General features: G+C 45.7%; 2 protein-coding genes across 5 annotated transcripts in view; one reads left to right on the top strand and one right to left on the bottom strand.

Annotated features, from left to right (window-relative positions):
• CRIM1 (cysteine rich transmembrane BMP regulator 1) overlaps positions 1 to 19,916 on the top strand; it is a 187,788-nt gene extending 167,872 nt beyond the window's left edge. For both annotated transcript variants that reach the window (XM_049651883.1, XM_049651882.1), the window contains 4 exons: positions 6,027 to 6,221; positions 13,868 to 13,990; positions 16,715 to 16,905; positions 18,219 to 19,916. In XM_049651883.1, coding sequence (XP_049507840.1) covers positions 6,027 to 6,221; positions 13,868 to 13,990; positions 16,715 to 16,905; positions 18,219 to 18,395 — 686 coding nt within the window. In that variant the 3' untranslated portion in view covers positions 18,396 to 19,916. The remainder of the gene's footprint in view (positions 1 to 6,026; positions 6,222 to 13,867; positions 13,991 to 16,714; positions 16,906 to 18,218) is intronic.
• Positions 19,917 to 19,993: 77 nt separating this feature from the next.
• The window catches only part of FEZ2 (fasciculation and elongation protein zeta 2), a 45,276-nt gene continuing 38,502 nt past the window's right edge, over positions 19,994 to 26,767 (bottom strand). For 2 of the 3 annotated variants that reach the window (XM_049651893.1, XM_049651895.1), the window contains 2 exons: positions 25,320 to 25,385; positions 19,994 to 22,905 (listed from right to left, as the gene is read on the bottom strand). In XM_049651893.1, the coding sequence (XP_049507850.1) occupies positions 22,889 to 22,905; positions 25,320 to 25,385 (83 nt within the window). In that variant the 3' untranslated portion in view covers positions 19,994 to 22,888. Of the gene's footprint in view, positions 22,906 to 25,318; positions 25,386 to 26,767 lie in introns of those variants that run through there. The other variant, XM_049651894.1, reaches the window with a different exon arrangement.

Here is a 26,767-nt window from a genome sequence, read left to right as displayed (position 1 = left end):
CCCCACAGAAGGAGCCGCCGTGCACGAGTTCTCCGGGTGCCTGACGCGGCGTTGGTGAGGACTCCAGCACCAGGTCTCCTTCCTACAGTAGAGACTTTGTTTCTGAAGGAGGCCCAAAGTCCTTCCAAGCCTGGTCTCGCGGATGAGAGAGGCCAGAGCCGAGGAAACAAAATACCAGAGCTGCTCTAAACCAAGGAGTGGCCATAAAATAGTAACTGTCTTCATTGCATGGGTCAAAACTTGGCTGTGGACGTCTCTGCCAAAGGAAAATTCCAGAGCTGTGTGAGGCAAGGGCAGTATTGCTGGGATACGTTTATAGCCCTCTGCAGTGACTGCTTAGAAGAGGAGCACATTTGTTTGGATATATAACTCCTGATGTGTTTGTCCTAAAAATAACCTGATTATATTAGTGTCATATCTCATGTTTTTCTTGGAACGTTCTCCTCTAATCCTCTTCTTCCGAGAGAGATGTTAAATAGAGATGCGCCTGAGAAAGGCCATGGGTCCTCAGTAACCACTTCGTTATCTCTGTTCCTCCGTAGGGCTGTGCCAGATACGTGAGGCAGTCAGTTAAAAGGTAAATTACCTTTGAAGACAAAAACCTTAAGCCCCAACAAACGTAAGGGGTAGGAAAAGTGCCCATTTGCTAGGTAGTAAGTGATAACCACGTTCATGTGTCTGACACAAGGAGGTAGCCCTCCCTGAGGTTATCCTTCTGGGTACATGGTGGGCAGAAGGTGTGGGGACTATGCAGCCGCACCTACAATGTTCCCGTCCTGGCCTTGCCACCTCCTTGCCATGTGTCTTGGGCAAGTCATGTAACTTCCCCTTGCCTCACTTCTCTGAGAAATGGGGGTAATATCCTGTCCTCTTGGGCTGTGGAGATCAAAACGGAACTGGCTCATATAAATCAGCACAGTGGCCCATACATAGTGGGCATTCAGCAAATGGATTACTATTATTGGATATCAAAGAATAAAAATCATGTCATTGTCCATGTAAACAAACCAGTGGGAGTGATAAATAGAGCAGTCAAATGGCATGGCCCACTCAATAGCCAAATACAAACTGTGTAGAGCACTTTTAGTTGAACGTTCCCGTGTCTCCATTTCTACATCCTTCTTCAGCCAAAGTGCTTAAAATGCTTTTGTATGTACTTCCAACTAGACTGTGCTCTTTCCCCTAAAAGACTATGGCGACGTTATGAGTTAGAACCTCAAATTACATAGAACGGCCACCACGTCTTCCTGTAAACCGACTCGTTTCTAAAACTCTCTGACCGTTCTCAGGTTCACCCAAATGTGCCGTGGAAGGAGGTGTTACAACCAGTAACCCGGAAGAGAAAGGGCCTGCAAGAAACAGGAGGCTCCAGAATCCGTCAGCCAGCACAAATGACTCCATGCTCTCAGGCCTCTGTTTAGATCTTTGCCTTTCAGGTGACATGTAGTCAAAAGCAGAAATATTTGTATAAAGCCTCATTAACCAAACTCTAGCTGATTAATCTGGGCCACGTAGCAGCCACCCTGGAAACGATTAATCAGGGCTCTCCTAAACCAAGAATCCTTCATTTATTTCACCCGAAAATTCAGTAGAGTCTTAAAGGTGACTTCGTTTTAAAATGTGTTTGAAGAAACAGACTTACGAAATGTATCGATTTTGTGGTTCAAACTGGTCAGATGTGGAGATACCGTAGAAAACCACTCCTTGAAAGCGGTGGAGGGCAAGTGTCTCCCCGTTCCTGTCTCTGAAATGGGTCTCTAATCGTGGCTTGAAGTGCCTGTCCTCAAGCTTGCCACTCCTGGCAAGATGCACGCACAGCTAACCGTGGCTTACCCCGAGGCAGCACGTTGGAACCAGCATGGCCTTTCCCTGAAGGCATTGTCTTCTTTCCAGAGAGGACCAGGCACATTGGAGACCACATGAAGAAGGTTCTGTGTGTTCCTGGAATAGAAGGAAAGGATCCAGCCATTAAGTAGACCTCGTTGTAAAGAACTCGAGCCTTGTAGTCAGAAGGAGTCAGGGTGTATGTGGGCTCCACCACTTACTGGTTTGGTTACATCAGGTTCCTTCCGCCCTCTGAATCTGCGTTTCCCCAAGGGTGGACTAGACTGCCCTACCTCTCGGGGTTTCCGCGAGCCCAGATGGCGTGAAGCCCTTCAGCACCATGGATGCTCGGCAGGTGCTCTTGGGTCCTTCAGTATTTGGCTTCTGGATCCTTCTTTCAAAACCATCTGGTGTTTCTCTTATCTCTGCCATCTGCCTCTTCTGACCTTTAGTCATTAAGAAGGTCAGCTCTGAGAGTGCTGGTCGCTCGGTTCTTAGATCTTGTGGCCTCACTGAGCGTTTGGACTTCTGCGCAGACTTTGAGGTCCCTCAGTCCTGCGGCCAAGTCCCTTTCAGGGTCTTTTTTGAGGCACTAGGCCCCTTTTAACTCCCTGCCACCCCCAAGGAGAGACTCCTTCTTTGAGGCGGGGCTACCAGCTACCAGTCAACTGGCATCTATCTCTCCGTCCTACCCACCACTCCCCCCCCCCAGGTTTTTTCCCAGTTTTATTGAGAAATAATTGACGTAGATCACTGTGTAAGTTTAAGGCATACAGCATGATGGCTTGAGTTACGTATATTGCGAAATGATTACCACTACAGATTTAGTTAACATCTCATGGATGCAGTTAAAAAAATTTTTTTCTCCTCATGATGAGAACTCTTAGAATTTACTTCTTAACAACTTTGCCGTCTCCCACACAGCAGTCTAGTTAGCTGTAGTCATCGTGTCGTCCGTCACAACCCTGGCACATAGTCATCTTGTAACAGGAAGTTTGTATCTTTTGACCACTTTCTCCACTTCCCCCTGCCCCCACCCCCCACCTCTGGTAACCACAAGTCTGATCTCTTTTTCTGTGAATTTGGTGTTTCATTTGTTTGTTTAGATTCCACAGTTCAGTGAGTTCATGTAGTGTTTGTCTATTTCACTTAGCATAAGACCTTCAGGGTCCATCCATGTTGTCACAAGTGGCAGGATTTTTTTTCACTTTTTATGGCTGCATAATATTCCAGTGTGTGTGTGTGTGTGTGTGTGTGTGTGTGTGTGTGTGTGTGTGTATAAAACACAACTTCTTTGTCCATTCATCCATCGATGAATGGGTTGTTTCCATGTCTTAGCTATTGTAAATAATGCTGCCATGAACATGGCACCCCCAGTTTTTTAGACCTACCAAGATAGCTTACTTTTAAAAAAATTATTTTAACGTTTATTTATTTTTGAGAGAGAGAGAGAGACAGAGCATGAGCGGGGGAGGGGCAGAGAGAGAGGGAGACACAGAATCCGAAGCAGGCTCACAGCTCCAAGCTGTTTGTATCAAAAGATACAAACTTCTCTACCGTCCTCCGGGTCAGGGTCATTGTGGTCATGCCTTCTTTCCCACACATGAGAAAAGTGTGTAGAATCAGTGAGTGAATGTCTTTATAATGTTTACTATGTAATGTTTTTTAACGTCAATGTAATTTTTATTATTTTTTAAATGTTTATTTTTTGAGAGAGAGAGAGAGAGAGAGAGAGAGAGAGATAGCATGAGCCAGGGAGGGCAGAAAGAAAGGGGGACAGAAAGTGCCCTCCGAGCTGTCAGCACAGAGCCCAATGCAGGGATCGAACTCAGGAACCACGAGATCATGACCTGAGCCAAAGTCAGCTGCTTAACCAACTAAGCCACCCAGGCGTCCTCAATGTAATTTTTTAACAGACCGTTTTAGCTTTGTAGCATTAATTAATTAAATATCTTAAAAAGTGCCTTTGCTTAGATCTTGAGAAAATAACAAACCTGTGCTTGGCTTTGACTCGAATCTCTTTTTTACAGAGTCCTTCCTGAGTTCATTCCCTCCTTTTCTCTGAGAGGAACTGGCAAAGATGCCTTTAGGAGGTAAAGCACAGAGAATGTGCTAGATGAGGTGGGCAAGGAGCTTGACCTTCTCTTTCCGAAGCTCCTAGCACAATAATGCATTATTCACATTTTATGCAGTGCTACTAGTCCATCCGATGAGCTGTTACAAGGTCTGTGTAAAATAGAATCAGCAGTATTGCTTCATGAAGAGATGCTTCCTTTCATAAAGAGTTCTCTGCATAATAGACTCTAGATTTGATGGCAAATCTAATGTCCTCAATGAAAAGTTGGCTGGAGGTCAGAATATAACTCGAATCAGATTCATTAAATGATTCCACTCAGCCATTTGACATGTGCATTTGAGATGTCTTAATAAAGTCGCCTCCCCTAAGGATTCCAGACTAGCAAAAACTTCTGTCGTGGGTTTGGTTTGAAAGCCTCCAGACAAGGTTTTAAGCTTAACAGTCAGCACACCAGAAAACTTTCTATGGAACGTTCACAAATACAATGAAATACATTTTATTAGACAGTGAGAAAACATTTCTGTTTACAACTAAGCTTCCGTGATTCCTCCGTGTCCCTTGTTGAGCCTTAGGCAGAAATAGAGAAGCTGTGAACACATGTTGAGAAACGGAGATTGTGCATTCTGGCACCTGACACAGACTCCTTCCTGTGCTTTCTTATAAACCTCTGCCATGGCCTGAGATCTAGCTATGGACATACAACACGTCCTAGTCCGGGCAAGAAGAGAATGTGGACACCGATTATGTGAGCCTCCTCCGGAGAAGCCCGACAGGAAGCCTTGTGCTGGGTCTACACAGAGAGCAGCTAGAAGCTGCCTTGGGAGTTGCTCAAGGAATATGGCTGCTGTTGCCTACACATTTCTCATCGCTCCCTCGGGCATTCTGGGTTCCATCCTCTGTGTCGGGGCCTCTGTTGGAGCTTCCCAGATGTCTTTCAGGAAGGACCCCGAGCCCCTGACATCACTGCTTTCCTACCAGATTCCTTTATAGTTTTTCAGTTATCAGTGACCAGTGGTAAGTGGAGGCACCTTTAGAATCTGAGCATAAAATCTCCCCAGCTTAGTAGGAGTCACCCAGTTATTGGCCTGTCCAGTGACAAGGAAGTGCTGCCCCCCCCCCCCCCCCCCCCCGTCCCCATTGACCTGCCCTGTCTCTGCTGGTCACTGGGACCTCACTCTGAGCCACCGTTCTTGAGCTCTCGGGGGACAGACTGGCTTTGAAATGTGCCCACTTGTAAATGAGTTCAGGTGAACCAGGAGGAGGCGATGAGTCCCAAGAGAAAGGGACTTTCTAGGAAAAAGTCGGGGGAGGAAGGAAATGAGGATGGCAGGGGAGACTGGAGGAAAGAGAAGAACAGCTGTAAATTCTTACACGTAAAATAACTCCTAAAAATACATGATTATCAAAAACCATAGTTTGCTGGAAAAAAATGGATTGAAATGAAATGAGGTGGGTTTGAAAGCAGGAATGCCTTTGTTGATGACAGGGAAGCCCCCCCCCCCCCCCCCCCCACCCCCAGCATCACCGAAGAATGAGGGAAGTGGTTCTGTCAGCACGGATGCCTGCCCAGGAGAGCCGTGGGTTCCCCGGGACGCACCGCCATCCTTCCTGACCCCTCCCCTGCGTCACTTACAGCAGGATGAAGTGAAATTAGGAGTTTCGTGAATGGCTCTATAAATGTATTCAGCTGGACTTTATCTCTTCCCACATGAAACCTCTGAATGCATCCCTACCTATTTGTGTCTGAATTTGGTTTTTTTTCTTCATGTAGTACGTTCAGTAGCCACCCAATGTGCTTAAATCTGTATTTTCTTCAGTGACGATCCAGGGACACTTACCCAGCGGGTGTCATTCCTACCTGGCCGTAGCAGTTACTGCCCTGTGTTGGCCTCCGTGGCCCTTGGTCAGGTTCAGGCCACAAGACAAGTGCTCTGAAGCTTCTCCTGTGCCAAGGAAAATGGCAGCAGGGAACTGGGGAGGCGGAAGCTTCGCCACCTGCTGGAAAGTCACCATGGGAAGGACGTGGTGACCGTACAGGGCTGTTGCCCTTTTACGTGTCCGGTGTCTTAAGATGCGGTGCTTTGTCACATCCGGCGACTCCACCCTGTGCTGTTCTTTTCGCTAGAGGACGCTATTCCGAAGAAGGCGGTGTGCCACTTCAGCGGGAAGGCCTACGCCGACGAGGAGCGCTGGGACATCGACAGCTGCACACACTGCTACTGCCTGCAGGGCCAGACCCTCTGCTCCACCGTCAGCTGCCCCCCGCTGCCCTGCGTGGAGCCCATCAACGTGGAAGGAAGTTGCTGCCCGATGTGTCCAGGTATCTGAGCCAGGGTTCCCGAGCCGTCACAGTGATTGCGGGGGAAACGGGCCGCTGGTGCACGGGGCCCGGGCAGGCCGTGGGCCCGGCCCAGGTCTAACACCGCAAAGATGGGGCTGGGGGTGGGGGGAGGCCGGAGAGACTGCCATCAGGGTGAGGGCCTGATTTGGGTCCCATGCTAGACTCGCTCTGGTTCTTCTCATCTGCGTGCTCTAAGTGTTCATGGCGGCACGGCCTGACGGGCGGAACAGGCTCTTAGTGCCGCGTGCCCTGGCCGGGTCGCGCAGTGTTGGTGTGGCGTTGGACCGGCCTGGTGAAGAGGGCCCAGGGGACCCGCTAGGGGATCGCTTCACAGCCATTGCAACATGAATATATATCAGAACCGGAATGGAGGAGTTGTGGTTAAAGAATGCATTTCAGTCTGTGTTCGGTTCCCGAGTCCCAGCAGCACCCGTGCTGTCCCTGCGGCCTGCTCCCAAGCCGTGTGCCCAACTTGGTGTCTTCCCGCGGAGGCCCCAGCTGGCTGCCTTGGCGACCCACGCCCACGCCTCTTCCCACACCCACCCTCCGTGTCAGCTCGGAAACCCACCTCCGAGTCTCAAGCCTCCATCCCCCACAGCTGCCCAGATCCTCCCCCAGGCTGCCTCCTGCTTTCCACGTCTGTGTCTTGTGCCCTCGTCCTCTGTCCCTCATCCCAGAAATGCAGGGCCTGAGCCCCTGCCAGGACAGCCTCCGGGGAGCATTCCGGACCTCCAGCCCTAAACAGACCCCTCAGTCTATACCGCAGAGAACACGCACTCTGGGGAGGAGTCAGGATCCTTTCCACCTTCACCTTGACTCTCGTGTCTCCTTGCTGCGTTATGTCAGAGAACCTTGGCCGTGCAGTACGGTGAGCTGGGAGTCCTGCCAGCCGTGCTTCTGTACTGTGTGGTCGTGAGATGGGATGGTCGGCACCCAAACAGTTTCATTGTCTGTTTGGCTGTTCAGCAGCGGAGCCCCGATTGAGCACTTCTACAACTGTCCATTCATCCCACTTGATGGATGGGACATCCCGCCAGGTCAGGAGGCTGAACCCTATTCAGAGCCTACCGTTGGGTACCCTTCCCAGCTTAGCCGCACGGGCCTTGTGTGAGGTGCACATGGGGAGTGAGAGGTTCCCTCTGCCGTCTTATCACCATCTGCACACGGGGGACATGAAGTCCTTGAGGGCCATGCAGAGAACAAGGGGAGCCGCGGGTTTCCCCCGCGAGGCAGTCTGCTCCACACCACCTGTGCCTCACGAGCTCCACATCCATCTCCCCAGTAACACGCTCCTGAGATCGAAATGGTGAGACTTGACCTTCTTCCTTCAACAGAGACTCACTCAGTGCCTGCCATGCATCTGCGCTGTTTCTAGGCCCTTGGGGCACAGCAGTGAATCAAACAAAGCCCCACCCCCACCCCCAGTCCTCGGGGAGCTTACATTTTCGGCGGGAGGGACAGGCAGGAAACAAGTAAGCGATAAAGAGACCGCACCCAGGGTGAGGCTGAGGACTGTTGAGAAGAGCAAAGCCAGACAGGGGGCAAAGGGGAAGAAGGGACAGGCTGGGTTTCACGCAGGATGATCTGTCACTTTGATAAGGTGACATTTATAATAAGATCCAGAAGAATTGACCCGGGGGGGGGGGCGGGGGGGGGGCATGGGAGGGGGGAGAAGGCAGAACGCTCTGGGTACAGGCAGGGCACAGCCCTGCGGTGGAAACATGCTGTGCATGTTCAAGGACAGCCAGGAGGCCTTGGTGGATGGGCCCGGTGAGCAGGAGGCTGAGGCGAGCACAGAGGCTGTCGTGAGGCGGAAGCTGCAATCTCCGCATCGTTGCGGGGCTTCGTTGGGCGGGGAAGAGGCTTCAGAGGGTCTTAAGCAAAGGAGGGAAGCTGGGTGACCTTCCCTTTGACAAGACGTCCCTGGTGCTGAGTTGAGGCGTAGACTGGGGGATGTGGAGAGGACGAGTGGAAGCAAAGACAGTCTGGAGGCTTTCCCAACAATGCAGGCCGGAGCCCAGGGGTGGCCTGGCCTGGGGCAGTGGCTCTGGAGGCAGGAGAGGGGGTCGGGCTCGGATTCTTTGTGAGGGAGAATCGGTAGGATTTGAAGACAGTGCTTGTGAGAAGAGAGGAAGAGAAGCCGTGAGTGACTCTCATGTGTTTAGATGACAACACAAATTTGTAGCCACAGGGTAAAGGCAGTTTGGTTGGCGGCAGTTTTTCTTTGAAATCTTCACTGTTCGTCCAAGTGGAGAGAGTGAACAGTGAGCATGTAATCTGCAGTTCAGGAGAGACCGGAAATGGGTCTGTACATTTGAAAGTTGTTGGCTTAAAAAACCAAGGTGGTTTTTTGTTTTGTTTTGTTTTCACTTTGTTTTAATATGAAACTTATTGTCAAATTGGTTTCCATACAACACCCAGTGCTCATCCCAACAGGTGCCCTCCTCAATGCCCATCACCCACTCTCCCTGCCCTCCCACCGCCCCCCCTCCAATCAACCCTCAGTTTATTCTGTTTTTAAAAGTCTCTTTTTAAGCCTTGGGACTGGAGGAGATCCCCCAGGGAGTGGGCGTGATGGAGAAGAGGCGCCAGGACTGAGCCCAGAGACCCTCCAACTTTGGGAGACCGGGCAGGGCAAGGGGGACTGGCAAAGGAAACAGAGGAGGAGCCACAGCCACACGGGAGGAAACCAAGAGCCATGACCCAGAAGACAAATGGAGAAGGGGCAGGTGTGCCGTTAGGTCGAGTCAGAAGAGACGGGGAAACTAATCCTTGGGTGTTTAGCACGATCCCAATCATCTTGACCACAGCCATTTTGGTACAGGGTGGAGGCTAAGTCTAATTAGAGGGGGGCTCGAAAGAGAAGGGGAGGGTGACTGGCGATACTGGTTATCAGCCCTGCTGCAGGGTCCACAAGTGAGACTCTGCTGTGAGGTAGAGTGGCCTTGCAGGACAGGTGGGCCCTCTCTATTGGAGGGAAGAGGGTAATCTGACCAAAGACCCTGAGATGGAAAGGTCAAGGCCCAGTGTCCCCAGAATAGAGAGTTCTAGTAGCAGGAGGTAAGGACAAAAAAGATAGCTTTGGCCCGGATATTCAGGGCCTCGCTTGTCAAATTTAGAGTGTAGATACCATCCTTTGTAGGGAATGGGAGCCTCATTTTTGAGCAGGTGAATGACATGGTCACATAGGTGCTTTGGGAGGATTAACAGGGTGGGGTGCAGGAGGGACTAAAACGAGGGGAGACCAGAGGCCAGGACAGCTGTAACTCACATTGCAGACGTCCCGGGTGGTGACAGCAAGGCCCCAAATCCAGGTGATGGTGGTAGGAACAGAGTAAAAAGAGGTACTCTCCTTGGCTTGTGAGTTTAAGAAAGGAGAGAGTGCATATATTGCCAATAACGTCCTTGTTCATTATGAAAGATTTCTCCAGTGACTTCTCAGGATTTACTGTTGGATGGAAATTTAATTTCTGTAACTCTTCTTTCTGCGTCTGATGTATTATTGATGAATCATTTCTCCGTCTTCTAAGCAAACGGCAATCAGCCGAGCTTTGCCACTTTACATTTGATTAAGGCTGGATTCCTGTCCCGTTCGCTCATTGGCTCACTGTGTGATCTTGGTCAGGAATCTTCACTAAAGTTCCAGGCTTCCATTTATCATCTAGATAACTCCTGATACCATGCTTTGCCCTCTGCCCATACCGACTCCCATTCTGGATAGCCTCACCCTTTATAAAGCATGGTCCCCTCTGCCATCTTATGAGTACAAAACCTGTGGGCTGGGTAGCTGCTTAGTACTTGTCCCATTTTACAGAAGAAACTGAGGCTCAGGAAACTTAAGTGAATTATCCACAGTCCTGCAGCTAGTTGGCTGACCTGGGAGTTCTGATCCCAGGACTTGTAGATTCCATCTCCCAAAAAAAAAAAAAAAATGGTGCATCAGCTTGTGAGCCTCTGGCATCCTGTCCCCATACTCCAGAAAAGGACATTTTATGGAACCGTGGGTCTTACAACTGGCCAGGTGCCTCTGAAACTAAAATATATCCACGGTAAGTGGTCTTGGGTTCCTCTGAAGTTCGGATCAGATGTGACCACGGGAGTAATTCTTAACTGTGACCACGTGCCCGTGATCCACGTGGCCTAGCCTGATGTAGTTCTGTGTCTGCAGTGCCAGCAGCTGTCAAGGGCTCTGCTAGTAAATGCCAGAAGGGCTGTACGTGAGAATTGGGGTCAGTCACAGGTCTTGGCCATGGAAGGCCTGGGTCTAGGCATGGAAATGCAGTAATTCCCACACTTCTTTTTGTTTGTCCAAGTAGGTTTTTGCTGAAAGATTTATCCTTTTTGGCAAAACTGCTCAGAGACTGCTTCCCTTGTAAGTTCACGTTAAAGGGAAATGACCCTCTCCCCGTGGACATGAGGGCTCTGAACTAGAGCGCTGAGTATTTGGTGACGATGGAAGGAGGTGTAGGTAGATTTTCATCCGAGCCGTACTGAGTTTCAGGGAGCAAACCCATACTGAGGGCGGGCTGTGAGCTGCCCAGCAGTGAGAAACACCCATCGTCATGAGACGCCCATGAGGACAGGACTGGTCTTGCTCATGGCTGTCTCCCAGAACTTTGACCACTGAAGTGCTCAGGAAGTATTTGTGGACAGTGGTAATAGAATTAATTACTCTGTAAGACATTCTCCCTCATCCAGGGCACACCCTTCTCCCTTTCCCGCTGATGCCAAGTAGAGCCTTTCGAAGCATCTGTGGGAGGACGGTTTGAACTGTCTGTTGGTGGTGGGGGTTTCACTTGAAATCTATGCATATGCAGCTAGAAGGCACAAGGATTTCAAAACTGTTTCCTGGTGCTCTCCCCCAGAAAACCCGGACGTGAAACTGAACCGATCCCCTCTCTGGGGACCTTTGGTGGGGGGGGGGGGGGGGGGGGGATTGGCTACTTAGCCGTTGACATTCCCAGGTTTGGGGGAATAGAGCCTACAGTGGCCTTCTCTACTGAGGTCTCAGGTGCCAGCGGTAGAGTGGCCCCTGCATGATGGGAAGGTTCAGTGCTGTGTGCTAGACCCACAGGGGAGGCCCTCAGACATGCTGTGGCATAGAAAGATGTCACATAAGTGTCAAGGTCACTTTTTTTTCCAAACTCCTCCAGGAAATTGATATCACACAATCAGGGTTTGTCAGGGGGTGAATGAGACCCCATGTCTGACACACCCGTCCCAGAATCACCCACTGCGGACCTGCCGAATCAGGACCCCTGAGATGCAGCACATTTTATAAGCTCTTCAGGTGATTCAGATAGGACAGAAAAGTTTGAGTCATTGGTTGTACTCAGGCCCCTGCTTCTGTAAATAGTATTTTCAGTAAATTCTCCTTTTAATTCAATAGTATTTTCAGTAAATTCTCTTTTTAATTCAAGAGTTTTCAGGTATTCACGTGTCTAGCTCTGGTCATGTCTGAGGTACCAGTCCCCGTGCACTCGAAAATCCCCCTACAACTTTGGACTCCCCAAAAACCTAACTACTAATAGCCTGCTGTCAACCAGAAGCCTTACGGATAACATAAACAGTCAATTAACACATATTTGTATTTTATACATATTACATGCTATATTCTTACAACAGAGGAAGCTAGAAAAAAGAGAATATTAAGAAAACCATAAGGAAAATACATTTACAGCACTGTACTGATAAAAATCCATGTATAAGTAGACCTGCACAGTTCAAACCCCTGTTGTTCAAGGGTCATCTGTATTTAAGTAAGAAAGCACAAGACTGAGGGACAAAAAGCCAAAATAAGTTTATTCTTGGGGGGCACCAACCAGGAAGACCTGGGCCATGGCATCCCAGAACAGATTTGAATCCCAGCTCTGCCAGTTCCTGGATGCGTCATCTTGGGTAACTGACTTAACCTGACTTTACCTCCCTGCCGGGTACTCCATTAATACACGGTGTTATGAGCAGAGCAAATACTCTCTTCCCTGTCACTTTTCTCCTCTCTATAATTCATCTTGAAAGCCAGGCTTTCTTCTTGAAAGCCAGGGGACTATGGGGTAGACACCAATCACTGTAAGCAGGGAGGATATTAGTTCTATTTTAACTTCTATACCTTGCATTTTATGTATTTTATGTTGGACTAAATTAGGCTATTAGTGAATATTTAGTATGACCAATGTTGAGTAACCTTATAAAAATTGGTTAATAATACGGCAGGATCTGGCCAAAAGGAGATACATGGTTGATGCAGATTTTTGTGTTGCCTTTTGAGAATACGGGTTCTCAAGAATTACTTCTTTAGAGCATGTTGAGACATCCTTACTGTTGCCTCATCTATTTAAAAGGTGTCTGGGCATATAGTCCAGTGTGTTTGTCTGATACATACTGACTTAGAGCTTTCAGCTGTCTATATATACAACCCAGGAAAGTTCAAAAGTATAGCATCTCCAGCAGTTATAAAGTGACATAGAAAACGTTTGATTGTACCTTCTATACGGAATTTTATTGAAATAAAGAATAGTAACTTAAAAAAGAAAAATGTTGGGCTGGTTGTTAGCCAGATGAAGAAAGGATATATAAATATATTTGTAGTGGCCAAGAAAAACTTTCAACTGTTTTCACGGGTCCCTTGTAGAATTTAGCTTTAAAACAGGAAAAAAAAGGGGCACCTGGGTGGCTCAGTCGATTAAGCGTCCGACTTTGGCTCAGGTCATGATCTCATGGTTCATGAGTTCAGGCCCCACGTTGGGCTCTGTGCTGACAGCTCAGAGCCTGGAGCCTGCTTTGGATTCTGTCTCCCTCTTTCTGCCCCTCCCCCACTTGTGTTTCCCCTCTCTCTCTCTCTCTCTCTCTCTCTCTCTCTCTCTCTCTCATTCTCTCTAAAAATAAACAAAAAAGAAATATTAGAAAAGAAAAAGAAATTTGGGATAAAGAATATTCTTCTTCTTAGTTTTGTTTCATTTATAGTATCTTACTGATCCAAGTGCCCAAATGATCAAGTTAGATCATGGAAACATATTTACTGAAAATCATCTACCAATCCACATGGTTCCACTGGTGATAAAACAGACATGTGATGCTTAAGCCAGGCCGGACCTCAGGAGGTCTGCTTACGGTCTATTCCCATTTAGGGGAATTGACAAAGAAATAAGAGTGAAAGATGCTTTAACTTTTTCACTTCCTAGGACATATTTTATAGAAGTGATTCAACATTCATGGGTTAAAGAGAAGCAGCTTATTAAGGTATATAGTATTTAGCTGATGGAAAATAAAAGAAATCCTTCCATTTCAGCCAGTCCCTGTCAGTTTGCACAGAACTACAGGGCCAACACCATCTGACATGAAAAAGCAGAGCCTCTGACCCTGGTGGAGAAAACTCTCCCCCACTACTTTTACATGGGCGGGGGGGGGGGGGATTGAGGGGGAATATGGTTATATGACACGCTTCCCACCCTTGCAAAGCCAGTGACTTTCTAGTAGTAATGATGCAGTTGCAGAAACTGGACCTTTCATGCCCCAGGACAGTATTGTACCGAATTGAATGCACCATCCATTGGGATTGAAGAGACCAAAGTCAGCAGTAAGCAGCCCCTCCATCATCTCTTATGAGAAATATCCCTTTCTTTTAGAAATGTATGTGCCAGAACCAACCAATATACCCATTGAGAAAACAAACCATCGTGGAGAGATTGACCTGGAGGTTCCCTTGTGGCCCACACCCAGTGAAAATGACATTATCCATCTCCCCAGAGGTAAGTGCGAAGTTGACTGAGATCTCTGTAGACTTCACATATATGGTCTGCCTTTTTAAAATTTTTTAATTTTTCATTTTTTTTTTAATTTTTCATTTTTTTTTTTAATTTTAACTTCGAGTTCCTTTTTAATGGCAGGTAAGTAAGTTCAAATAACTACTCCAGGGGAGACCTGTTGGCTATAACATATTTAAACCAGAATGATAAAAATAAGTCTGCAGGTAACTGGATAACATGCCTCCTTCTGGCCCCATGTGCTCAGAGACTTCATGATGATGGAAAGAAATATGTTCCTTGTCCTAATAGCTTGGTATCTGCAGTTTCTAAGCCAGGACTCATATTTGTACATATGTAAGTGGAATAATAATAAATTATTCAGTCCCTGTGGATTCTGGACTAAGCATTTATGCATTAGGTTACCCTCCGCTTCCAGGCTGTTTTCACTCCATGAGAGTTCAATTTATTACATGTGCTGATTTTTCCACTCATCGGGTATATTCCATGTTTTTTGTTTCGTTTTGTTTTTCCCCTAGCTCTGTCCTTCCAGTTGTGTATAATAGACCTGTTATTCCCTCTCTCAGTAGTTAAGAGATAAAGCCAGGCAGAGTTCCTGTCAGTATTGCCTTCTCTATAAAAGTAGATGTCTTGATTAAGAGTATAAACCTGTGCTTAGCCATGACTCAGGACTGTCTCCCGTCTACTCCAAGGACATTCTCAAAATCACTGCTATACAATTTTTATATTATTTCTTTTGGGGGAAGCAATATTCATTGCTTGAGAGATTAATGGTCTGTTGTTACCCTAGATATTCTGAGTGTTCTGCTTATTTAGATCAAGCCGGTTGACCAGAGAGCCAAATTCCTGGCTCCAGTGTTTTGGCTCCTTGTGTAATTGCTGTGACTGAATTGTGCTTTATCATTACATTTGCATTCGATCAATAAATACTGGTGCCTACTCTGTGCCACACACTGTTCTAGACGGTGGACTTTGGCCGTAACGACAGCCTTACTTGCTGTAGTATATTGAAGACCTATGCATTACACAGTATCTCTGTTACAAAGTACCTGAGGAGAAATTTCCTGTGTCAATAGCAGGAAAATTTACACTTCTCCTAAGCAATTGATTATTTTTAATCTTGAAGACATTGTGAATCTTATTGATGATACCTGTTTCCATTTTTGCTTTGGCTGCTAAGAAGCCCAAAGCTAAACTTTGTGGCCTGATTTTTGCATCAAAACGGAACTTAAGGACTGAATTTTATAAACAGATCTCAACTGAAGCTTTATTTTCCTTTCATTAAGATTTTCCTTAATTAACTTTTCAATTTCCTTGTATGACATATATTCCTAAAACCATCTGCCATATCATTTGGAATATGGTAAGGCAAAAATCCATTCCTTCATTCATTAAAACCTGAATTCATCAGTAAGATGTTATTTTTACCTTTGGCATTTTTGTTGATGCTGATAAATGTAGGATTTTTTCCACCTTCCTATAAAGTATTATGTACACTGGATAGAATGACTAGGAAGGTTCTCTTCTTCCCACACACAAAAGCAGCAGCATATTAACAAAAATCTGATCTTTTAAACCATAGACTGTCTTAATATCACAGAACTGTGCTGCTATGAGACGGGTTTCCAGAATCATTTAAGAGCAACTCCTTTTGAATGTGTAACCCCTGCATCTTTCACTAGCCTGGTCTTTGATGCATTTGGACAGGCCGACCACAGTGGTTTATTTGTTTTTTTTGTTTTTTTTTAACATTTATTTATTTTTGAGACAGAGAGAGACAGAGCATGAACAGGGGAGGTCAGAGAGAGAGGGAGACACAGAATCCGAAACAGGCTCCAGGCTCTAAGCTGTCAACACAGAGCCCGACGTGGGGCTCGAACTCACGAACCGCGAGATCGTGACCTGAGCTGAAGTCGGACGCTTAACCGACTGAGCCACCCAGGCGCCCCCACAGTGGTTTATTTGAAAGAAAATAAAAGTAAAGAAACTTCCAAGGAGTTCTCCTGATTGGTATATAGTTACTAACCTTGTTATCTCTGCAATATTCATGGCAAGCATGATGATTTAAACGAATAGAAAGACCTTCATTCAAACGAACAAAGTTAAATGTCTCCTATACAGTATATTAAAACTAAGGCAGGAAAATGATCTAGTAGGCCTAGTGAGTTTTCAACAAGTTTATGACGAGGGAGGCATTTTTGCTTAGAGCTCAGTAAACCAAAAGACCAAACTCTTGATTCTGGCTTTAGTTTTTACTATTCCACTAGCGATTAGTCTTAGCTGTTACTCTAGTAAGTCAAAAATACTTTGTCCTAGTCTCCTATTTGCTGGTAAACAGGGAGCTAAACTAATGTTTCTGCTTCAAAATCTTAGACCATACAGGTTAATCAAAATATTTTTAGTAATCTAGTTTTAATCACTTTTGTAAGGTCTACATAACAATTTTGTTTTCTTGGCTAGCTAGAACCAGCTTCCTCCTGCCCAGTTATTAACCTCTTCACCCTAATATTTCCTGTCTCACATCATCCCTGAGAGCTCTGCACTCTCATCAGAGCTCTTCGGATCATTAGACTTGAGTCATGTTTTAGCCTGAAAGTACTGGGAAGCAACGAAACCCAAGTTGTTGATCTGTTTGCAGTGGAACTATTAGAATACTTAAAAATTCTGGTTTAGGTAATAAATGCTTGTAATTTTTTTTTCCCCTTCTAGACATGGGTCACCTTCAGGTAGATTACAGAGATAACAACAGGCCGCATCCAGGCGAAGATTCTTCACTGGACTCCATTGCCTCAGTTGTGGTTCCCATAGTAATTGGCCTCTCTATTATAATAGCATTCCTTTTCTTCAATCAGAAGAAACAGTGGATACCACTGCTTTGCTGGTATCGAACACCAACTAAGGTACTGTCCTGAAAAAGTCTGTCTTAAGTGACCGAACTGGGAAAGCTTGCATGCTCGCATTTGCTTAAATTGCTTGATGTCTTTTGTATTAGCCAGCGAAAGTTTTGCTTTGGTCTTCGTAGCCTCAAACACACAGTAAGCCGTAGCCATAGTACTTGCCTCGGGCTGGAGCAGTCACTGGATGAATTACCCATCAACCACTGGTTAATGGATCCTGACCTTCCACACATCCAATTTCCTGGATTTAAAGTGTTTTAAAAAAGAAATACTTCTAAGTTGATTCCTAAGTCGTTGTATTAGAAATTAAAATTTGAGTTTCTTCTCAGTGATCTATCCACTTAGAATTGGGAAAGAAGTCCTGGTGAGAGGGTGACAGGGGAACTAGAGTGTCATGAGTGCATACAGAACTCCAAAGGACAGGGAGACATGTCCAGGGCAAGCGCATAGGGAAAAGGTAGCAGAAGATCCTGAAGAGACTGTAACTACTACTAACTAGAGCAGGCAGAGAGAGACACATTTCATATTGAGGGAGAAAGAATATTTATTGTCAAATTAGCCTATCTCAAAGACTGAGAAAATTCATTTTCATTAAAGGGAGAATAAGGACTCTTTCCAACCCTAAGTCTACTTTTTGCATTTAGTTTTTTTCCAAAGAAAAGAAAAAAAAATTCCTACACCCTTACGAATTGAAAACAGCTTGAATAATTATTTTAATCCAGTCGATCATCTAGAGAACTCGTCCATGTGAAATTCCCATCAGATGCTTCTGCCCCTTTCTTTCAACATGTACATGTTGGGCACAGGCTTTGCTGGGCACACGCGGGGTCAGGATACGGTCCCCAATGTACAAAGCTGGGAAGAGAGACTAGCTCATGACGTGCGTAGAGTGGCTGGATGCAGAATGGGGCTGGCCCAGCCTGTGATGATGCTTTTACCCAGCAAGTGATTTAAAATCGTGTGTTTATCTTAAAATCTGCCTGGCCAGTGACGACGTCTTCAACCCTTTTAAGCATGAGTCTGCGCTTTACAGATTTGAAAATAGTTACGTCGCTTCACCAGACTCTCTTCTCAGTTCCTGTGACGCAAGCCTGACGTAATTTATTGACCATTTCACTTTTAAACACAGTTTGTCAGTATCCCTCACGAAACTACCATTGGTACTAGAACAGGACGTAAACCCCACAGCCAGCCGGCCCGTCAGTGTCCCGTGAAGCTGTTACCTCCCTTGAATCGGGTACGAAATTTGTTAATGGAAGATATGTGAAATAGCTAATTCTTTGTGGGTTTTTTTTTCCCCTCCTCTCATCAACTAGCCTTCTTCCTTAAATAATCAGCTGGTGTCTGTGGACTGCAAGAAAGGAAGCAGAGTCCCAGCGGACAGTTCCCAGAGAATGCTAAGGATTGCCGAACCAGATGCAAGATTCAGCGGCTTCTACAGCATGCAGAAACAGAACCACCTCCAGGCAGATAATTTCTACCAGACAGTGTGAAGAAAGGCAATGCGGATGAGGTTTTGAAAGACAGACGACGACTAAATCTGCTTTGAAAAGTAAACTAGAATTCGTGCACTTGCTTAGTGGATCATTTTGGATTGTGACTTGACATACAGCGCTAAGAACTTACCGGGACGGGCTCTGTCTTCAGCAGTGTGCAGAACAAACATTCCCACTCTCCTCAAGATCACTGACCAAGTGTTTTCTTAGAACCAAAGTTTTTCAAGTTGCTAAGATGTATTTGCTTGTAATCTAGCTGTAGAGGTGTTTGGGGGCGGGGGACAGCGAGTTTGGTTGGGGAGATGGGTCGGGAGGGTGGTGTTGGGAAGGCGAATTGGTCAGCTTGGCTCGGGGAGAAACCCAGTGTAATGAAAGCAGCTGAGCGGCCCAGAGGATGCTTGCTCCGAAGTCTCGCTCCGAAGACTGCCACGGGTCGCGGCAAAGCCCAGACCCGAATGAGCGGGAGACAAAGGCCTTGTGATCCAGCTGCCGTAGCCACCTTAGGACTGCCAGACAGCACACCAGAACCTTTTGATAGCCATCCCTGGTCTAAAGCCACAAGTTTCTTTCTATACAGTCACAGCCACGGTAGGCGGGGAGGAGGCGAGAGAAATGTGTCGTGGCATTTCTCTGACGCGGGTTATTAAGGATAGATACAGTTAGACTTTTTGCTGCTTTCGTTTTCTTCCAAGCCAATCAGCCAGTTGCTAGCAGAGTCAGCAAGTGAACACGACGGAAGCGGTTTCTTGACGCGAGCACTGGAGCCCCTCACCGCGGCACGGCGGGAAGGAGGGTGAGGGCGAAGGCGCCATGTCTTTCCAGCAGGGGCTGTACTTCACTGTCTGTTGTTGCTTTGTTCTGTTGTTGGTTGTTCATAGTTTTTGTTGAAGCTCTAGCTTAAGAAGAAACTTTTAAAAAGGACTGTTTGGGGATTTTTTTTCCTTATTATTATACTGATTCTACAAAATAGAAACTACTTCATTTTAATTGTATATTATTCAAGCACCTTTGTTGAAGCTCAGAAAAAAAATATGCCTCCTTAAACTTTAGCAATTATAGGAATATTTATGTAACTATCTTATGCTTCAAAAAAAAAAAAAACGAAAGTATTTGTGTGCGTGTGTATATAATATATATGTGCATATATATTTATACACATACAATTTATGTTTTCCTGTTGAATGTATTTTTATGAGATTTTAACCAGAACAAAGACAAACAGGCATTCCATATCAATGCTTTTGATCACTTACAAATTTTTAATAACACAAAATTTTATTCTACCTGCAGTTTATCTGGGAAGAAAGATGTGTGTGTTGAGTGTGTGTGAGTGTGAGTGTGCACATTCCTTGTGCAGTCAGCATCACACCTGCGATGGAGAAGGTATCCTTTAATTAAAATCTTCTTCCTCATTTGGATCTGCTTTCTGTTGGTTTTCAATTTGCTCACTGGCCAGAAACATCGACGGCAGGTTATCTGCCTCACTAATCAGCTCCTGGATTTTTTTTTTTTTTTCTTCAAACAACTGTTTGAAACAACTACTGGAATATTGTCCATAATAAGCTGGAAGTCTGTTGTAGTTTGCCTCAAATATAACTGTATCCTATAGTGTTAACTTTTCAAACAGCTCTCAGCACTTTTATACTAATTACCCATTTGTGCATTGATTTTTCTTTTTAAAATGCTTGTTGAGAAAGACACAGATACCCAGTATGCTTAATGTGAAAAGAAAATGTGTTCTGTTTTGTAAAGGAACTTTCAAGTATTGTTGTAAATACTTGGACAGAGGTTGCTGAACTTTAAAAAAAAATTAATTTATTATTATAATGACCTAATTTATTAATCTGAAGATTAACCATTTTTTTTTTGTCTTAGAATATCAAAAGGAAAAGAAAAAGGTGTTCTAGCTGTTTGCATCAAAGGAAAAAAAAAAGATTTATTATCAAGGGGCAATATTTTTATCTATTTCCAAAATAAATTTGTTAATGATACGATGTTACCAAAATAGATTTACATCAGCCTGATTAGTATAAAGTTTTAATCCATTCCTGGCATAAAAATCTCTATCAAAAAAAATTGTAAATGCTTGCTTTTTGTTTTTTCAATCATGGCCATATTATGAAAATACTAACAGGATATAGGACAAGGTGTAAATTTTTTTATTATTATTTTAAAGATATGATTTATCCTGAGTGCTGTATCTATTACTCTTTTACTTTGGTTCCTGTTGTGCTCTTGTAAAAGAAAAACAAATCTAATTTCCTGAAAAATAAAATAGATCTATGGCACTTGGAGTGCACTGTGGTTCTACAGTTTGTTTTTTCTTCAAAAACCAAAGCTGTGAGGGAATTATTTGCGACTTGATTCTTGGCAACAGATAAACACTCTGAATCTAAATCACCCAAAGGACAAATCGTCCTTTTGTGGTAAGGCGGTCAGTCGGCTGACTCTCCAGCGTCCCAAGCAGCCGCCGGCCTGCCCTCAGAGGGCGGCCTTGCCCTGGGAGTCTTTGTAAGAAATCCCACCTTGGGGTTTATGGCCCACGACACTTGCTCTGAGGGAGACTTAGAAACCTACCTGTTGCCAGTCACAAATCAGAAATGTGCTCATCTCCTCACTGGTATCATCTCATCATGTGTGTGAGAAGGGTCGAGGTGGGAAACACTGGGAGTCTACCGCTGAAGAAGAAAGAGTTTATCAAGCAAAATCAGAGAAATCTTCTTACAAGGGGACTGTGAGCTGAAAAAATATCTTTTCATACACTTCAGAAGGATCAGCTTAAGAATGAACTATAAAAAGACAATTGTTGTCTTTTCCCAAAAAACACATCCTCAAGGACTTCTGACTCTGTAGTATGCCCTCTAAAGTGGTATTTCCCTAGTACAGGTAAAGTTTTTACAAATTTGGATCAATTTAGGTTATTACTGTATATAAGTATGCTGTTCATCAATTCAAGGGCAAGGAGCTAGTAAGTCTCACATATTCACTATCAAAGCATTAATAAAACAAGGGACCATCTCGGGGCACCTGGCTGGCTCAGTCAGTAGAGCATGTGACTCGATTTCCAGGTTCGAGCCCCACATTGGTCGTAGAGATTACTTAAAACCTAAAAAAAAAAAAAAAAAACCAGGTCGAGTTCTGCACATTCCTAGGTAACAGCTGAGATGCCGAGCTGGCATCCAAGTCCTAACTGAGCTACTGCCTTTGCAGCTCTGGTGTCCCAGTTACCGGGTGGACTGAGGAATATGGATGGGCCCATGTGCTCACAGACGTGTAAGTGGAATTCTAAAGACCCCCGACAGGGCCTAACTCTTCCTACACTCATGTTGTCTAAGGAAGGAAGCTACCTTAGCTGCTGGGAATGCCTCACAGACCAGGAAATGAGCAGAACTTCTGTCCTTCCACAGCAGCCCGGGGCAATCTGGAAAAGTCGCCCTCAACCCTCCTCACCATCATGAAGCTAATCAGGGTCTCGCCAGCTCACATACTGTAGTGACAATATGTAGAACGGTAAAGGGAAGAATCTAGCCCTGCAAGGGAAGAAAACTTGTAAGAAATACAACAAAAACTCAGTCTCTCAAGCACGTATCACCCTTTTCCCCAACATTTATTAAATGGCAATGACTTGGTGGGAACTGGCCAAAGTGTTTCGTGACCAGCGATGTACGGGTGAGGCGCTGCTTCCAGAACTGGGACTTCAGGAAGACAAGCAGGCGTGAGTGAAACACAACCGGAGTGGGAGCGGGGCGAGGCTGCAGCACACAGGTAAGCACCTTAAAGGACAACCTCCTTTGAAAGGACACTTCTTCACAGACACGTGAAGCAAAACATTTACACGTCTTGTATCTTTAACACAAGATTCTGAAAGCGAATGGCCACTTAATGGTTACAGCTGGGACAGTGGTGAAGCGCGGCAGCCTCCGTCCTCCCCAGCAGGGCCCGGCGACGCTCGCCACAGCATCTTCCCAGAACAGCCCACACTTCAGCGTCCGTCTCCCTGGACAATACTGGTAGGTAAGATTGATCCTGACAGTTCCCTCAGAAAGATCAGTGTGGGTTCTTGGCAATCACTGAAGAACGGCCACAGTAGGACTCTCTCCATGCTTTCAACAAGTTCTTCGGTGCAGTTCAGATCTAGAAAGCCGCAAAACTCAGCTGGGCCTACAGTCAGTTCAGGAAAAATAGGACTGCACCTGCGCAGACACCGCTCCCCCTTCCTCTACAAAGTCGGAGGAGAGAAGAGCTCCTAACCGTTAGCATTTAACAAAAAAAAAAACACCCTTAGAATTCAAAACCGTGCCATACTTCTCTTGGTTCGTGATATAAAGAATTAGTGAAAGCGTGATCTAGTAACACTGAGTCACAAACCCAAGTTCGCGTGTGTGGAGTCTCCAACAGCAGGAAGGGGATGGTAGCCAGCTTTCGGAACAATGCCATAGGAAATCTAGCCTGTGGTCCACGAAAGGGAAAGCCGCTCCTGGCCCGACGCCTTATGTAGGACACAGAACTAGAGGAAGAAGAAGAACTTGTAAACAGAAATGTAGGTTTTGCATACATTTACACAAGATGCATACGTGTTTTATATACATCTTATATGTATATAAAAATACACAAATGTCAATATTAATGCAAGGATCTACAGTAGCAACTTTTTTTTTTTTAGAAGGCTACACCCAACAGAGAAGAGTTCTCTCACGACACATGTATTAAAATTGCCCAGAAATGAGATACCAAAAGGCCATGTCTCTCAGGATATCACGTAGAGCGAAGAGCCCATAACATCCGCCCTATACCGTCCGGCTTGTACCACAGCAGAGGCTCCCCCGTAAGTGAAAGAAGGGCTCAAGTCTCTGCATGCGCACGGCAGCAACCACGCCCACACTGCACCCTCAGGCAGAGCCTGGAGGGCAGGGTAAAGAAGCACATGTGAGGAAAAGCCTCGGGAGCCCACACAGCATCCCTCCCATCCTTCTTAGGCCAAATGAGGCCACTTTTGCACCTTCTTTCTTTTCAGACCTTTGCGTTTAAATTAAGCTGGTATATTCAGCAGCCAAGCCACAGTCTTCAGTGTAAAAACAACTATGAGGAAGTCCCACCGAGGAAGCAGAAGGAAAGTTCTCCCTTGAGCAGAAACCACTGCCAGGCCAGTGTTCTAGTGGCCCTCGGAGTAGAGGAATTGCTAACCGGCTGTGGACTTCCAGGATGGGTGGAAGAGAGCCTTTTCCGTCACCCCCCATCCGCACCTTCCCACGCGACTGAACACCTCTGAGCTTACACACACCCATTCACGTGTCCGGGGTGTGGAGTCACCACTGCGGTCTGCACCCTCGCTTCTTTTCCACCCAGTCCTCGTAGAGCCGAGGCAAAGCCACAACACATGCACACAAGCAGCTCCGGAGAACAGATACAGTCTAGACGGGCTGGGCTCACAGGCTGGAACCTGTGGCCTGAGCCTGAGGAACAGAATTAGGTAAGTGCTGCTTCCCTAAGACACGCGGTATAGGTTCACAGTTACAGGCCTGGGTTTTCAGAGGAAGCACTTAAACATCATTTGCCCCCAGACGACTCTGTTCTCTGGGTCATAAAATTCTTCCATGCCGGTCAAATGATAAAATAGCTAGAGAATGCTTCCGAAGCTCGTTCTATCTTTGGCACCCACGGCAGTGCCCCAGGGACCCTCTATAATTAAAACCTGAGACATGTTCTTTATGTTCATCTCATTCCTGTGTCACATCTACAAGAACAAACCTCAGAACAATCCAGCTTTCATACCAGTGCTAGCACAACATAAAAGCAAACAAAGATGTCAGGTATTAAAAAGAAAAAGAAAAAGAAAGAAACTGGAATGTAATAGGAAGTAAAAGCCCTCCATCAGAAGAACATGGCTTATTAAAACATTTCAATCTCTTCTTTCAACCCCCTCCCCCATACCCCTAACCTACTAACGACTGGCTCCACTTCAATCACAGGTGACACTTAATGTGTCACTCACTCTGAGCTCCCAGTATATTCTACTGAGGTTCCCTCTTTATGAAGCTGTGGTTGAAGAAATATGCCATCTGAGTTACCTAACATCTCAGAAATCCCAACCTTCCTATGTTCAGCCAGAAACACTGACGGAGAGAACCCAAAGAAAAATGTTCCCAGAAGAGGACTGCTCTCAATATTGGATCATATACTATAGGATGCATTTCATGATGCTTAGAAAATGTCACCTGAATAACTGCTGCTTTATAAAAAATAATTTCACTGAAAAGTGTTAGTTTTGCCTGTAATTAAATAAGTTCATCAGTTCCCTCTTTATTATCCAAATTTTGCTCTTTCCTCAGCAAAGTTAGTAACCTCATTAACTTCTCGAATGACCTTCCTTTGCCTCATCACTGTTCCCAACCTGTGATCTTGATCTCACTAAAATTTACGGTTCATTTTTCACTGTCCTAGTTGATGAAAATCCATTCTTTCTCTCCCTCCCGTTCCTTTCCCTTACATCAAATCCCTGAGGGACTGTTCTCTGACTTCACTGTCCCCTCTTTCATCCATCCTCATGATCTGTCCTTCTCTACTGTCCCCACGATGGCAGACACCACCCTACTGAACCCCACCCTGTGTCAGTCAATACCTGAGACACATAATTGTGGGAACGTCTCCATATTTCCTCCATTGCCTGTCTCTGTGCTTACTAAAGCTGAGCTGTGGAAATTACTTCCAGCTCAAGATCCGAAATAAAAGTTGCATTCTATATAACCATAATTCATAATGTGAGTAGCATAAGTAAGCCAGGCATCTATCCTCACTCGGCACAAATGAGAATGATAAAAGTGCATTTGGAAGTTACTTTCTTATCTATTAACAAGACGATGATGCATTTATCGACTAATCATAACTTCCCAAGCATCGCACATACACCATTATAACACTCACCTTTCAGTATATAATCAGTTAACAAGCTCGGAACCTTGTCACTGTCCTCTTTCATGGCACGAAGAACTGTAAAATGAAGGAGAGAAAGACAAGGCAACAATTTCAAACTCAGAGAGCAAATCGCATTTACACTGTAGCCTTCATTAATTATCAGGCATAATCAATTCCTACAAATTAGTGGTTACTTTCTGCACGCTAAACAGCAACTGCAAATGCTCAAGAATGTACTGTCGTTGAGTGAGCCCTTATCCAAGTGAGAACATTCCTGTTACCGGAGACTTCTCCCGGGTATAAAACATCCAGACAGTGGAACCAGCAAAGAAGAATTGGGCTATTTACCCAGAGCCTCAAGTCTGTCGTAATAAGTTACTGGAAAGCGAGGTACCACCATGAGCACTTCTTTGAGCTCTGGGGAGCAGGAGACCCTCAGTCTGCACATCTCACAAGCGGGAGAAACTCTCAAATGACTAGTGAGCCACCTTCTCCAAGGAGCATGTCTGTCAGCCTTCTTGGAAACTTTCAAAGGCCAAAATAAAGAGCAGACCTCACTGAAGCAGCACCCAGCCACGCTGCCTGCCCCTGTACTACAGAGGAAGCCCGGTGAATCGACCTCATCCTCAAGGGGCATCTTGGACAATTTTATCTCCAAGCAAAGCCAAACAGCAAGATCAGCTGCTGGGGGGCTTAAAAATCTCGACCACGCAGGTACAGAAACACATGAACAAATGCTACACTTTCACAGCAGCTGCCACCTCAAACTGTCCCCGGAGCACCCGGGGGAGAAGGCTGCCCTGCTTCCCCAGACATACGATGGAACAACATGGCGTCTGCTTGGGCTTAAACCCTGGCTCTACCACTTCCCCACTGTGGGCGCTCTGAGCAAGTTACCTAACCAGTCGGTGCACCAAGTTCCTCATCTGTAACATGAGCATAGTCATCAGACCAGTCCCCAAGGCTGGTTGTGATTATCAAGTTACTAATGCAGACGTGAAGGACTGAGAATAGCGCTCAACACAGAATATACGCTGTGTAAGCATTAGCCATTATTATTAACACAACTAACGGTATTCTGATTCTTATTACTGTTGCTACTGTACTTCCAGGAGCTTTCATGAGGAAGCCTGAACAACCATAAACGCTGCAACCATCTCCCCGGGCTTCCGCCGTGAACATCGACGGGCGGCAGTGGTGGAGGCTCCGGTTCTCCCCCAAGTTTTGAGGAGCTAACTGCTTTTACTTCGAAGGGAAACTCACACTAACTTGGGCATTCCTTCACACCCCCTACACGTCTACTCAGAGATTCCAAATTGTGCCATCTACAAAGGTATCATCTAAGGATCAGCCTGAAGACATTCTGATGTGGGAATTACGATGTCTTTCGTTTGGCCAAGTCTGTCCATGCTCTGAGAATCCAAGGTCTTTCAGTAATTCCTGGCGTCTGGGCAATA

The sequence above is a fragment of the Panthera uncia genome, assembly GCF_023721935.1.
Source record: "Panthera uncia isolate 11264 chromosome A3 unlocalized genomic scaffold, Puncia_PCG_1.0 HiC_scaffold_12, whole genome shotgun sequence".
In the NCBI taxonomy this organism is placed as follows: domain Eukaryota; kingdom Metazoa; phylum Chordata; class Mammalia; order Carnivora; family Felidae; genus Panthera; species Panthera uncia.
This window is presented reverse-complemented; position numbering and strand designations above follow the sequence as displayed.